Below are 15,252 nucleotides of genomic sequence, written 5' to 3'. Positions count from 1 at the left end.
GTACCCATCTATTCTAATCCCATTTTGCAGCACTTGGTCCACAGCCTTGTGTGTTATGGTGTTTCAAGTGCTCATATGAATCACTGCTTTTCAAACTTCTTTCCGACGATCCACTTTTACTCAATGGTCGACTCTTGTGACACATTCACTTACTACTTAATCTGACAGATGAGCCTGCTTGGTCCTCATGATCTCACTCCAATCAGGTTCACAGGATAAAAGGGCAATGCACATATCAGGTTAAATTTCTGCTAAGAGATTGAGCAGTTCATTCTGCCTCTTTTGAAAAAAATCCAAAGGTTTGTTCACCAGATTGTCATTCTTAGTCTCCAGACGCCTTTGCAGTTGAGGATTTTAAACTCTCATTTGCCAGTGTTTCCCCACATATAACACATGGGTTTTACATGCTGATTTGCCTTGGCACAATGAACAAAACCATACCTCAAAAATATTCTTCTTTATATTGCTTTATCTCTGATTTTAGTTTTTCCCTTGCAGACTGTTCACCAGAAGCCCTGGCTCTCTGCTCATAACTGAGCTGGTCTGGAAATCCAGGACAGGACAGAGCAGTATGAGTTGGCAGATCCGGATGCATGACCCTGGCCAGTTTATCAGCTATGGATGTCCATGGCCCCCTCTTTCATGTAATCCATACCTACAATCAGCTTACTAGAAAGGGAAAGAAAATTGACACCAAGTACACTTATGGACAGGATACTTGGTTACAAGTGCGGGTTGCACGGTGGCACTGTTGTTAGCATTGCTGCCTCACAACTCCAGAGACCCACGTTCAATTCCAGCCTTGGGTCACTGCCTATGTGGAGTTCTCCCCATGTCTGCGGCCATCAAGGCCTGCGGGAAGGCTGGGGGATGCCCCCTGGGCATTGCCACCTTGGCACTGCCCAAGGGCCAAAGTTCTAATGCCCTGGGGGCAACATGGCACTGTCCATTGGGCATCAAGCCTAATAGGGATAGGGCCTCTAGCGGGAGGGGTGGGGGTCCTGCTGCTACTCTGCAACTAGGCTGGGTGACAGAGGGAGGAAAGCAGTGATTGGAGCTGGCTGTCATTGTGGCGGCGGGAGGTGGGGGCTGCCTTTGGGGCGGGGGGGAGCAGCGGTGGAGGATTGGGAGATCAGGGCTGCCGGGGTGGGAGTCAGAGATTGAGGCGGGCGGCGCCGGGTAGGTGGGGGGAAAGTATTGAGGCTGGTCCAGCCATTTTGTGGGGCCAGCAATCAGGCCATTAGGGGCTTGGACTGACAGACTGGCACATGGCCAGTGGCCCGTCAGCGCTACTTTGCCTGTTTCTCCAGGGGGAATAGACCCCACCCACTGATTTTGAGCCTGATTCAGGCTGGTGCATTCTGTAGTGCGGAGTGCGGGAGATTCATTTTAAAAAATACTTCACTCCAGTTTTTAACGCGAATTCGACACTTAGAATTTTTTGCGAGGCCCAATATTGTTCTTTTGCAGATGGCTTTGGTACTCGGAGCGTCCTCTCCGACAGCGCGAAAGTGGATGAGGTACCGCCACTGCCCTGCAGATGGGGCTGTGCGCGGAGGACATAAGAGCTGAGGCGCCGCCCTGCAGGTGGCGCGGTCGCGGAAGGACGGTTCAGGATAAAGTGGCTGCTGCGGGTGGCGGTGTCGCTGGAGGACTGCTCAGGATAAAGTGCTGCGGGTGGCGCGGTCGCGGGAGGACTGCTCAAGATAAAGCGCTGCTCCTGTGCTGCGGGTGGCACTGTGGCGGGAGGACTGGGCAGGGTGAGGTGCTGTGTGTCTCTCTGTTGCCGGTAGGATCCCCGGAGCTCGCTGTGGGGAGCGGCGCGGCTGCCCGGGTCGGTGTGAGCGGCCCCTTCCTCTCGGGAGCCATGTTTTCCTACGAGTATGTCACGGAGGAGCAGCTTGCGGGGTTCGACAAGTACAAGGTAACCGGCTGGCGCTTCTCTTAAAGGCGAGGGTCAGCCCGCATTTCTGTCGGGTCAATCGCTTGTCAGGTTGCAGCTGGTGGGGGGGGGGGCTGCCGCCGTCCCCCTTCTTCTGACTGTTGCGGAAACACAGCGGCACGGCTGCACTCCAGTGGTGTGGCCGCCTCCTGGGGTTGGGTGGGTGGGTGGGTGTTGGCTTTTGCCGCTCGGTGTTTAGCCAAATGATGCCCAACAGTCAGTCTCCTTATTGCGGGCGAGAGAAGATCCTCCTGCGCTTTGGTCTAGCAGAGGAGCTGCTGTTTTCAGTGAGCCGAAGATTCATAGTTTATCACTGGTACTTGGAATTGTTAATTTTATAAAGTATTTACACAATTGAAATAGTACCTTATTAAAACAAACCATTAGGTCAATGCCTGTATATGTGCTCCACCCTAATTCATCTCCACCACCCCACCATACCTCCTTTCTCTCATGTAATGGTTTAGCTTCTCAAATGCTTCTATATTATTTGTATCTACTGTTCCTCCTGGTTTCTCACTGTTCTGAGTGAAGAAGCTTCTCCTGAATTCATTGTTGGATTGAGATTTGGACTTCTTCCACAAATGGAAACATCATCATCTGTACATATTGAACTTGCTCACTTTGGTGCCTTTCTCTTTGTTGCAGAGGAGACAGCCTAGTTATACTTGTTTCTGATATTGTTGTAATTCCTTTGGGTACCTCTTCCAGTTCTTCTAATTTTTTGTAACAAGGAGATCAAAACAGTTTGTGATACTCTGAGATGGGTCCAACTAATGCTTGGTGCAAGTTTAACATAACTTGTTTGCCTTTTGAATTCTATTCCTTTCAAAATGAACCCCCATGTTTTGTAACTTCATATGATTTTTGATAACTAGTGTTGCAACTTTTAATGAGCTATGAATCTGTACCAATACAGATTCACCCCATTTGGGCAACTTGACAAGCACGTGACTTAAGTCTTTCTGCCTCATTCCCATCTGTATTAAAATTCATTTGCCATTTACATGCCCACTCTTATCTTTATTAATATAGACCTTAGTTTCCAGGTGTTTTGTGAAAGGCCCATTTTCTCATTTGTTTTGGCAAAAAAACTTGGCAGTGGTCTCAGTTTTGAGCATGTACATAAATGCAATCTGCATTCTGAAACTCCTAATGAGTTGAACACTTTCCCATTTGTTCAGTGAGCACTACAAATTAGGACAAGTGAGCCATTCAGCCCTTTGAGCTTGCTATGTTATTTGATAAGGTCATGGCTGAGCTGAATATGATCTTAATTATACTTTCTAACTAAACTTTCTGCTTACCTTATATAACCTTTCATTCATTGTCAGTCAGCCTTAAAATTATTCAGTGAACCAGCCTCCACCTTTCTGGGGAGGAGAATTTCACAGATCAATGACCATCTCCATCTTAAATATGAAATCCCTTGTTTTTAAACTGTGTCCTCTCATTTTAGTCCATCTCAAGGGAAAACATCCACCTTGTATATTTCAACTGAATTAGCTCTCAATCTTCCAAACTTCATTGGTTACAGGTCTGACCTTTTGTCATAAAACAACCTAGGAATCCCAAGCATTAGGCAGTGAACCTTGTGTGAACTGCTAATGCAATTTATATCCTTTCTTAAGTAGGGAGACCAAAGCTGTACATAGTATTCTAGATGTGGTATCACCAAAGCCCTGTACAACTGACGCAAAACTTCCCTACTTTTATATTCCATTCTCCTTGCAATAAACAATAGTATTCCATTTGCCTCCTAATCTTGTGTTTAACTTTTGGGTAACAGTTTGTAATTCGTTGACCAAGACACCCAGAGCCTTCTGTACCTCACTTCTGTGATCTCCCTCCATTTGAAATAGTATACTACTTTTCTATTCCTGCTAAAGTGGGTAACTTCACATTTTCTTAAATTATATTTCATGTGTAACATTTTTGGCCATTCACTTAACTCCTCTATATGCCCTTGCAAACTCATGTCCTCTTCACAACTTACTTTCCTACCTTTCTTTGTGTCATCAGCAAATTTAGAATCTAAATTACCTCAATACCTGGAGATCATTTGCTGGAGGAGAGGTTCTGTTTTGCACTGAGGAAAATGGAGAAAAGAGGTGGCATGTTGACACAATGCTAAAGTCCTCTTCCAACAGACCCCCAAAGCAAAACATCTTTTCCTCTGTGGATCATTTTCCTTATCTTGGGAGCTTCTCTATGAAGGATGAAGTTAATCATCACCTTCAATGTCCAGCTTAGCCTTCGATTGACTGAGGAGATGAGTATTTGAAGACTAGGATCTCAAGCCTGAGACTGGGATCATGGATTACTGACCAATAGTGATTGCTGCACTCCTATATGCTTCAGAGACTTGGGACAACCTACAGCATGCTCCTCAAAGAACTGGAGAAGTACCACTTTTGCAAGATCCTCAATCCATTGGAAGGAAGAGCAGTTCAACAGCTGTGACCCATTTGAGATGTTAATCACAGGATAGGACATATTGTGTACATGCCTGCCATCAGACACAAGAAGCAACTGTTCATTCACAACTCTGTCATGGCAGGCGATTCCTTGGGAAGCTAAAATTCTTTTGACTTGGCCTCGAAGCATCCCTGAAAGATAAATGACTTGTCTGAGGCACTGGCTTGTGACTGACCAAAATGGAGAAGGATCATCCAGGAAAACACCAAATGCATCAAGGAATTGTTGGGAATATGCAGAGATGAAGTTGAGGCAATGGAGGGAGCCATCCAAACAACCCATCTACCCAACTTTTCAAACAGTGTCTGCCCCGCATGTGCCAGAGTCTGCAGGTCATGCATTGAACCTATCTATCTGAGAACCCATTGAATCAAAGTAGAAGAAAATCATCTTTGTCCTGAATGACTGCTGAAGGATAATATACTCAGTATTAACTATACTCTGCAATTTGATATGGTGGTGCAGTCAGCAGTCTGGAGAATAGTGTGTTGCATTTTTTTGTTCAAAAAAGGTGTAAGGAAAGCTCAGCAACCTCAAGGCCAGTCAGTTTAACAATGTTGCTGAGAGAGCTTTTAGAAATAATGAGACAAAATTAGCAATTATTTTGACAAATGTGGATCAAGTACAGAAAATTGGTACGGATTAGTTGATAGCAAATAGTTTTAAACTAACTTGCTTTAGTTTTTTGATGTGAGGGGTTTGATGAGGGTCATGTGGTGTACGTGAACTTTCTAAAGACATTTGATAAATGGAAAATACTCTGAGCAGGATTCTGGACCTAAGAGTCAAGATGGAATAAAATCATCAAGGTTAATTGCATGTTACAAAAACAAAATGCTGGAAAATCTGAGCAAGCCTGACAGCTTCAGTGGGGAGGGAATAGAGTCAGTGTTTTGTGTCAAAATGACCCTTCAATGCTGTTGCTAGTTCAGCCTCAACTAGAGTATTGTATCTAACTCTAGGCATCACACTGGAGAGTAAGTGAAAGCATTAGGGTACCGATATGAATAATTCCAACAATTGTGTGGATAGATTTGCGAAACTGTTCTCCTTGGCAAATTGAGGAGATTTAGATGTTTGCAAAATCATGAGGGACCTGGGTAGAGTAACTGTTCCAGTTGCCAGAAGGATTGAGAACTAGAGGACATCAATTTCAGATGATTTGCACAAGAAGGGTTAGGTGGATTGGCCATGCTAAATTGCCCCTTACTGCCAGGGACTAGCTAGGGTAAATGCATGGGGTATGTGGATAGAGCCTGAGTGGGATTGTGGTCAGGGCAGGCTTGATGTGCCGAATGGCCTCCTGCACTGTAGGATTGTACATATACAATTATACAAGAAACTGACCTGGAAACAAACCTTTATGGGGTGTGTGATTAGGATCCGAAGTGCAGTGACTGATTGTGTTGGCGGATTCAACTGTGGCCTTCAAAAGAGAATCAGATAATAATCTGAAGTAAAGATATTTGCAGTGCTGCAGGGAAATGATGGGGTTGTGGGTCTAAATGAGTTGCTCTCAGAGCTGACAAGGACACAATTGACAACAACCCATCCCAAATGGCCACCTTGAATATGTGACTGTTCTGATTTGTCAGTTTATGTAATCTCAAGTCTGAACTTTGTGGAATACCATTTCCAACCTTCAACCAATCTGAGCAGCTCCCTCAAACCAATCTTGAAGATCAAAATTGTGTAAATCAGATTTACTTCTGTACAAAGAACATATGAAAACATGCATGAGGATTCCACTGGTTATTGCTACGATAATATGGACTTTTCAATGTGGGTCAATTATGTAACTTGCAATAAACCTTGATTTTATGATATCTTGTGTCTTACCTTTTTGTAACCATAGCATTTTGTTTTCCTTTTTTTGCCCTTGGTGACATCCTTCCAGCCTCTGTTTAGATTAAATGCCAGGCAAGCAGTCTTTGATAAGCTGCAATTTTCAACATTGGTAATACTAGAATGTCATCTTGAATCTCCAGAGCAAACTCCACTGCCATGCTACCTATTTTATCCCTTTCCTGATTGCAACCTCAGACAGCAATCTCAAGCTTGAACTGTGTTCTCCACCCCACGTTATCAACATCGCTAAAATGTCCTCCTTCCAACTGAACGTCATCTACTTCCATCTGCTGCTGAAACCCTCGTCTCTGATTTTTGTCACCTTGAGTTGATTGATCTGGCTAACCTCCTGTTGTCCTCCCTCTTTAAACTCAGGTTATCCAAAATTCTCACCTACATATCCCGTTCCATATCAAACTCTGTTTAGCTGTCTCCTCTCTGCTGCCCTGCAATGGTTCTCAGCCCACCAGTGACTTCAACTTAATCTTCATTCTGCATCCCTATATGGCATTGCACGGACCTATATTTATAACCTCTCCAGCTTGTCAACAGCTCATCCCAAACTTTTGATTCTGCTGGCTCTGACTTGTGCATTTTCCATCCCTTATTTCACCATTGTCAGCTCCCTTGTCACTGGCTCCATCCTTTCTGGCAGTTGTCTGAGGCTGAACCAAATTGTTTGCAACCTTCAGTGTGATTTTTGACAGATGAGCTTTCAACTACATTGGTGCAACTAAAAACAATCTGTTTTCACCACTGTAACATTACTTGCCTCAGCTTGTTGTTTGCAGAAAACTTCATGCCTTTTCCTTCAGATTATTCTAGTGCACCACATAGATATTACAATTTTAAAAAAACATTTTGGGACGTAGGCATTGCTGGCTAGATTAGCATGTATTGCCCATCCCTGTTTCCCTTGAAGGTGATAATGAGCTACCTTTTTGAACCACTGCATTCCCTAAATTGCGAGTACACATAGTGCTGTTGGAGAGTTCCAGGATTTTGACCTGGTGATAGTGAAGGAATGGTCATATATTTCCAAGTCAGGATGTTGAGTGGCTTGGCTGGTCTTGCCTTTTGAGGTGATAGTGGTTGTGAGTTTGGAAGGTGCTGCTGAAAGAACCTTGAATTTCTGTAATGCATCTTGTACACAGTGCACGTAGCTCCTGCTGTTGGTGGTTGAGGGATTGAGTCTTAATTGAAGTGTTCGTAATCAAATGGACTGCTTTGTCCTGAATAGTGGCAAGCTGCTTGAGTGTTATTGGAGCTGCACTCGTCCAGGTGAGTATTCTGTTGAGCTCCAGAGCGTCATCCCAACTCTCCCCATCATTTTTGTAATCTACTCCAGTCTTAGAAATCTCCAACATATGTGGTTCTTCAATTCTGACCTCCTGCACATTCCTGATTTTTAATTCTGCCAGATTAGTCTTTAAATACTGGAATTACTTTCCTAAACTTCTGCACACCTCTCTACCTTGTTTTCTTTCTTTTAAGATGCACCTTAAAATTCCTTGGCCAACAAATTGATTACAGCTGCCTAGTCCACATGTACTTTGGGATACCCTGCTTAAGCCCTCCACCTCTTTATGTATTTTAAAACCCTCTGTAAAATTCAGATTCTTAGTTGCACCTCCCTAATGACACACATTCTTTAGTTTGTTGCCAGTTTATCCCAGAAATACCTTGGAACCACTTGCATACTGTTCTTGTGGATTTTTTTGTCTTCAGTTCATTAGTTTGAGTGTATTGGCTAACTGGTGTAATACAATATGAACAGTCCCAAGTTTCTTCAGTGTGATCTGGTTGTCTTGCTTTGGCACTGAGAGCATAATTAAACAAGGAAGTGGTGTAATTTTTATGAAGGTTTTGTGTATCTTGATACTGAAACTGCTGTAAGAGTTGGCAATCTTCCATAATTGTCTAAATGGCTTAAATATTGGGGCAAAGGTTTCTTTTCACTCTTTTATAAATTTAAAAACTTGCACATCACTGAAAAGTGTGTGCAGTAGCTTAATATTTTGTTACATGCATGACAAACTTTTGTGAGCTATCACTTTGCTGTTAAATTTTAGAATCGATTTTTCTACTCAGGACTGTAGTTTGCAATATTTTGCATGAAACCTTTATTGCTTAGATTGAAGTCAGTGCAGGAGAATGTACATTACCTCCTTGGAATTGTGACAGTGCCATATATTTGAATCATTAATGCCCCATACCATTTGTGGAATATTTTCAACTTATTCAGTCAAACATTTGCATGTTATTTGGCACTTTGCAGTTTTACTTGCATATTGAAATCCAGGAGTAAAACATGATGGTCTTGGGCTCTACTGTCTCTTTCTTAAGGGTAGTTTTAGCACTTTTGCAAATTTAGTTGTTAAGTTTGATTTTGATCTTTAGACATTTTAATTGGAATCATGCAGACAAGGTAAACTCTCTGTATTTTGAACAATTGTATAGCATAATGTTGTCGTCGTCGTTGTCGTCGTCGTCATCGTCAGGATGAGAGGCTGGGATTTAATACTGAGCCTTGTTGTCCTGAAATAACAGATTAATTTGTCATGCCGCTTCAGGCATCAGTTAAAAGCCGACCATGTTGGTGTGGATTCGTGTCATGTGGAGACTCGCTGGTTTTCTTCCCTAATGGAGACCAGTGAGGCGGTTTAGTTTTTACATCATTGACACTTTAAGAACATAAGAACATAAGAAATAGGAGCAGGAGTAGGCCATCTAGCCCCTCGAGCCTGCCCCGCCATTCAATAAGATCATGGCTGATCTGTTGTGGCTCAGTTCCACTTTCCTGCCCTCTCCCCATAACCCTTAATCCCCTCTCTTATCAAAAACCCATCAACCCGCTTCTTAAAAATATTTAGCGAGGCAGCCTCCACCACTTCAACGGGCAGAGAATTCCAGAGATTCACCACCCTTTGAGTGAAGAAGTTCCTCCTCAACTCCGTTCTAAACCGCCTCCCCTTTATCTTGAGGCTGTGCCCCCTAGTCCTACTGTCTTTTTTGAGCGGGAAGAGTCTCTCCACCTCTATCCTATCCATCCCATTCATCATGGAATCAACATTTTATTGTTTATTAAAAAACATTTCACATTCTGAAACTGCTGCAGTGAATTGACAATTCAAGTCTCTTTGTATCACAGTAATATTAACAGAAAGCAGACGTGGAAGTGAGCTGATGAAGGCTCAAAGTCCGCTGTCTTTAGGGTGCCGTTGAGCAGCGCTTTTTTTTTTTGCAGGCATGAGTAAGGGTACGCGTAGTGGTTAATTTTATTGAGCTGAAAAGCAACCTGGAACTAACAGCATAGCTTTGGTTTCTTGACTCTCAGTTGCAAATTTGGTAGACACCAACTTTAGGAGTGCTGCTCCTTCATTGAGTGGGAGTTCTGTTCACAAACAGGGTATATAAAGACACAGACTCAATTTACAAAATAATGGTTGGAATGTGAGTCTTCACAGATAATCAAGTCTTAAAGGTCCAAACAATGAGTGGAGAGGGTTAAGCACAGGTTAAAGAGATGTATGTTGTCTCCAGCCAGGACAGTTTGAAATTTTGCAAGCCCAGGCAAGTTGTGTGGGTTACAGACACTGACATAAACTCAAAATCCTGGTTGAAGCTGCCCTTGTGTGCGGAACTTGGCTTTCAGTTTTTGCTCAGCAATTCTGTATTGTGTGGTGTGAAGGTCTCCTTGAAGAATTCTTACCTGAAGATCAGAGGCTGAATGCCTGTGACTGCTGAAGTGTTCCCGAACAGGGAGAGGACACACTTGCCTGATTTAACAGTATTCGTTCATCTGTTGTCGTAGCGTCTGCATAGTCTCCCCAATGTACCATGCTCGGGGCATCCTTTCCTGCAGCATATCAGGTAGACAACGTTGGCCGAGTTACAAGAGTAAGTACCATGTACGTGATGAATGGTATTATCATATGATGGCATCCATGTTTATTGGGTAATGTATAAAATTGCAGAATTCAGTCCCCAAAATGCTGTTTTTAAAAAAAAATACAGACCCTCTGTAGTAAAAACAGAATTAGACATTCAAGCTTTAATTTGGTGGCCCGTATTCTAGTTGACTGGGTGAAATTCGGTGCCTGAAAAAATATCTAATCCAGCTAATGGTTTTTTCCAATTTTGCAGATTTAGTTCTGGTCAGTCTTTGTAAACAATTGCCAGAGTAAGCTACGTTTCAGCCACTGATGACTAAATAGACCAAGATGGTAAAGTAACTGTTGCAATAGAATCCTGTGATGCATTTTGCTTCTGAGGGACATTATACCTGCTGTTGGAGCTGGTTAACTGCTGGTTTGAGCAAATTTACCATTTCCACTGCTGGTGTTGTTTGAAATGAAAATTTTATATAGTATCATCTTCCTTGATGTAAGTTGTAAAAACTTTAAGGTAGGGCAAAAACCACTAAGGTTACTACTTTTTAATGACTGTCTGACCAGATTTGCTTAGTTAAATTCGCCTACATTGGTGTCTTTAAAAATGTATACTATCTACAGGCTTAGAGTCTGCTTTTGTATGGAACATAAATTAAGCCACTACCCTGCTCCTCAATTACATTTGTGCAGAGATGGCTTCTCCAGTATTAGTAAGAAGCCTCAACACTAGGTTAAAATCCAACAAGTTTAGGTGAGCCTGATGAAGGGGCAGACCCCGAAAGCTTGTTTTACTATCAAATAAACTTATTGGACTTTAACGTGGTGTTGTGGGACTTTGTACTGTGTTTACCCCAGGCCAACGTTGGCATCTCCACATCATGACTTCTCCAGCATTGTCATGGATGATTCACAGTTTCCAGCTCAGCGTCCTTGGCCATGGTATCTTTGCACAGTTATGTTTTAGGGGAGTTCATAGTCCTCTGATAATTGTAGAGTGTCACTGGGAAATATCTAGATTCTTTGGACATATTTGCATGATTGCATTGTTTATCACTTTGTTGATGCAATCTTGAGCATTAGCATGGATTGACGTAAGCACTCATTCACCTGAAGACGAACCATTGAGTTGTGCAAAAGGCCAGAGGAGTTTTGATTGTAGTGGGTGGAAAGATGATATTCAACCCGTATGCTTTTGCCACTTACTTGGCTAAACTTTTTGGTGTAAAAATCCTCAAGTCGTGTGGGTTTTGTGTGGGGGGAAAAAAAATAAATAAATTAAATAAATAAATGTAGATGAGGGGATATCTGAAATTAGCTTTACACATATGACCTGACTGTTTTTGTTCTAATTTTATTATTGTTCAAACATTCCTAAGTGATTCATCCATAGTGTTTATTCAGGCTTGGATTTTGTTACCATTGGAAAAGGGACTGCATTATTTTTGGTTGACTTGGAGAAAAGCTGCCTAGAAAGATTTAGTAGGATGCATGGCATCAATCTGTTATTGCAAGAACAGAGGATGCTGAAAAACAGCATTTCTGGCAGCATTTACTGGGAGAGAAAGCAGACTTGGAAAGTTTTTGAGTCCTTTGACGAAGACTTGTAGGGCTCAAACTTTAACTACTTTCTCCCCTAGACAGTTTTTTCCCAGCATCCTCTGGTGTTTTCAGATTCCAGCATATGCAGTATTATACTTGGTTTTCCCCCCACTATTACAATGAGTTTCATTTGGTGTCATCTTTAGGGGATTTTCAGATATCCAAAACAGTGAACCAGCAAGCAGATTGAGCAGTGAATCAAATTGGAAGAATTCTTGCAGCAAACCCAGGAAGTGAACAGTACTGATTTAAAACTGAAATTGAATCATTTTACAGAGCTTAATAAAGTTTTGGACCTAAATGTGGTCCAAATAGAAACTGAAATAGCATAACTTTAAAAAAAGTTTAAAAAAGTAAAAATCTATCGAAATTTAATCATAAAATGAATAGAATAACATACCAGATTCTAAAATTCTTTCAGGGCCACAAAGTAATTACAACTTGGTATATTATTTGAAAGCTCAGTTATGCCTTGTTCAGCTTGTATGAAGAGCGGCACTGCAGCTTCACAGTGCCAGGGACCTGGGTTTGATTTCTGGCTTGGGTCACTGTCTTTGTGGAGTTTGTATTTTCTCCCTGTGTGTGGGTTTCCTCCAGGTGCTCAGGTTTCCTCCCACATTCTGAAAAAGGTGCTGGTTAGGTGCATTGGCCAGAACAGGTGCCAGAATGTGACGAGTAGGAATTTCACAGTAGCTTCATTGCAGTGTTAATGTAAGCCTTGCAACTAAAAATAAACTGGCTTTTATAAATCATTAAATCATTAAAGATCATGTCAAATCACTGATTCTATGGTGATTGCCTCTGGAGAGTGCAGCAGCACACTTCGGAGAAGCAGGGTATCATGACAGCAACTTGCAGATGAACTGTGCAGATACAGATACCAGATGTTGTCAGTGATGATAGCAAATGCTGACAACTTTACTGTCATTACAACTGCAAATTCTGGGCCATTTAATGGTGAACTTTGCAGTATTTTCTGTCAGCTAATATTTATTGAGCGGGTAGGATGAAGTTCACGTATGTGCAAACACATGTTTTCATTTTTATGGCATCTGATGTTTTTAAAATTATCACTAGCTCACTGTTCCCATAGAATGTGTGGGATAATGGAAATAATTGCTTTTAGTTTTTAAAAAAACTGTGCCTGCAAAACTCAACTTGCATGCTGGATAGAAATACAAATGTCAAGAACTGTGGTGCAGTTGAACTTGCTTCTCATGATTTATCAAGCAGGGGAACAGATGACTTCTCATTTCTGATTTTCTTCATTTGTTTTAATATTCTGATTTGTGTTCTCAACGAAAAAGAAACTCCGGCTGCCCTGCTTCATTTATAAGAATTGTTAGTGAAAATGTGGTTTCATTTGAGACTTGGATTGCATTAAATATTACTCTAAATTTCTAATAATGTGGCCGAGCAAAGCTAGTTGTTGAATTTAACAATTGGCTGTTGACCTGTTGTTTTTATCTGTTGTGCATTTGGTCAACATTCCTGTAGATATCTTCAGTACTAGTGATTGTGGTGGCCTTATTTGCGTTTGGTTGGGATTTAGTTCACTGCTGATGAAACATTTTCAACATATATCTTTTGTAGATGCAATGCCTGGAGGGAGATGACAGAGTGTGGGAGAGCCTTTTGTGAGCTAAAGTAGTAATTTAAGTTCTTTAGGAATTGCATTTAATGGCTTTAGATTCTGAAAGCCTTGAGGGCAAAATTCTCTTCCTATAACCTTGTTTTTTTTCTCTTTTTCCTAAACTTTAGAAATTAAAATTTTTAATTATATGTCTTCAACTGAATACTATGATCACGATGAACTCTCCCATCAAACCCTTGCTTTGTCAACTTTCTCCGCTTCATTCCCCTGCCCCTTGTGAAGTGCAAGTTTAGTTTTAGTCAATCATCCAATTATATTGAACAACTTACTCTCTCAATACTATTTAAAAACCTGGCAAATAACACTCTTGGGGAAAAAAAAGTCAACGAGTCAGTTTATCCTATTTGCTCTGTGCGCGTGCAAATTGCTGCCACATTTGCCACTTAAGTTCTCTATCTTCTAAAAGTAAATGCTTTGCAATTTGGTGGATGCCCTGAGAACATGATGGGGTTTTATATAAATTCAACTTCATTTGCAGAGGGAATTAATGATATTCTTAAGGGCCTAACTTAACTTTTTAAAATTTTTTTCCCTAGTAATTTAGGTAGAGGATGTTTCTGTTGCCTCCAGTCTTTTGGTTGCTAAGCCATTATCCTCATTCCTGTTTTAGATAAATGCTGAGATTAGTCAAATTGAGGTTCTTTGTTTTGTCAAATAATACCAATAAAGCAAAATGCTGCAAATGGTGAACGTGAAACCCAAACCAATTCTCTGAAGTCAGTAGACCTGGTAGCACCTATGGAGAGAGGAACAGTTTTAAAGACAACTTATCCAGTTCTCTTGAACTGTTCCTGTCCTTATGCTGCACAGACATCCACGGTGTTCCCTGTTAGGCAGTTCCAGGTTTTTGACTTGGTGAAATGAAGAAACAGTATTTTCAGATCAGAGTAGTGTCACTTGGAGGGGAGCTTGCAACAGCTGTTCCCATACGCCAATTGCCCTTACTTTCCAAGGCAGCAACGGTCACTGTTTGTAACACTGTTGGAGAAATCATGGCAGGTTGCTGCATTGCATCTTGTAGATGGTACACATGATCGTGGTGTGCCGGTGGGAGTGAATATTTATGGTGATGGATGGAATGCAAATCAAGCAGGTTGCTTTTGTATTGGATGGCACAAGCGTCTAGTGTTGGAACTACCTTCATCCAGATAAGGGGAAACTGTTCCATCGCACTCCTGATTTGTAGCGCGGCATAGTGATAGTGGTTAGCACTGCTACCTCAGCACCAGCAACCCGGGTTCAATTCCCAGGTTGGGTCACCTGTTTGTGGAGAATCTGCATGCTCTTGCTGTGTCTGTGTGGGTTTCTTCCCAGGTGCTCAGGTTTCCTCCCACAGTCTGAAAGAGATGGTGGTTAGGTGCATTGGTCGTGCTAAATTCTCTCTCCGTGCACCCAAGCAGGCACTGGAGTGTGGCGACTAGGGGATTTTCACTAGCTTCATTGCAGTGTCAATATAAGCGTACTAGTGACACTAACAAATAAACTTAACCTAAAAACATAGTTGGTGGAACGACTGTGGGGAGTTGGGATGTGATTTGCTCACCACAAGAATTCCCAGCTTCTGTTCTCTTGTAGCCACAGTATTTGTATAACTGGCCCAGTTGAGTTTCTGGTCAATGGTGACCCCCCAGGATGTTGGTTGGAGGGCAGGTGGCAGCATGCAGCGTAGTGATTTCAGCATTGCTAATAGTTTTGAATGCCATGGGGGTGGTTAGACATATTTTGTTGGAGATGGTCATTTCCTGAACTTGTGTGCCATGACTGTTACTTGCCACTTGTCAGCTAATTACTTACTCGGGGTTGCAAAAAGAACTGAACATAGCAATATTCAGCAAGCA

General features: G+C 42.0%; 1 protein-coding gene across 1 annotated transcript in view; it reads left to right on the top strand.

Annotated features, from left to right (window-relative positions):
* The first annotated feature begins 1,750 nt into the window (after positions 1 to 1,750).
* The window catches only part of selenoi (selenoprotein I), a 55,889-nt gene continuing 42,387 nt past the window's right edge, over positions 1,751 to 15,252 (top strand). The window contains exon 1 of the mRNA XM_080192251.1: positions 1,751 to 1,924. Within this exon, the coding sequence (XP_080048377.1) occupies positions 1,868 to 1,924 (57 nt within the window). The 5' untranslated portion in view covers positions 1,751 to 1,867. The remainder of the gene's footprint in view (positions 1,925 to 15,252) is intronic.

Source organism: Carcharhinus amblyrhynchos, chromosome 7, assembly GCF_965287045.1.
Source record: "Carcharhinus amblyrhynchos chromosome 7, sCarAmb.v2.hapA, whole genome shotgun sequence".
Taxonomy (NCBI): Eukaryota; Metazoa; Chordata; class Chondrichthyes; order Carcharhiniformes; family Carcharhinidae; genus Carcharhinus; species Carcharhinus amblyrhynchos.
Note: the sequence above shows the minus strand (reverse complement) of the source record. Positions and strands in the feature narration are given on the sequence as shown.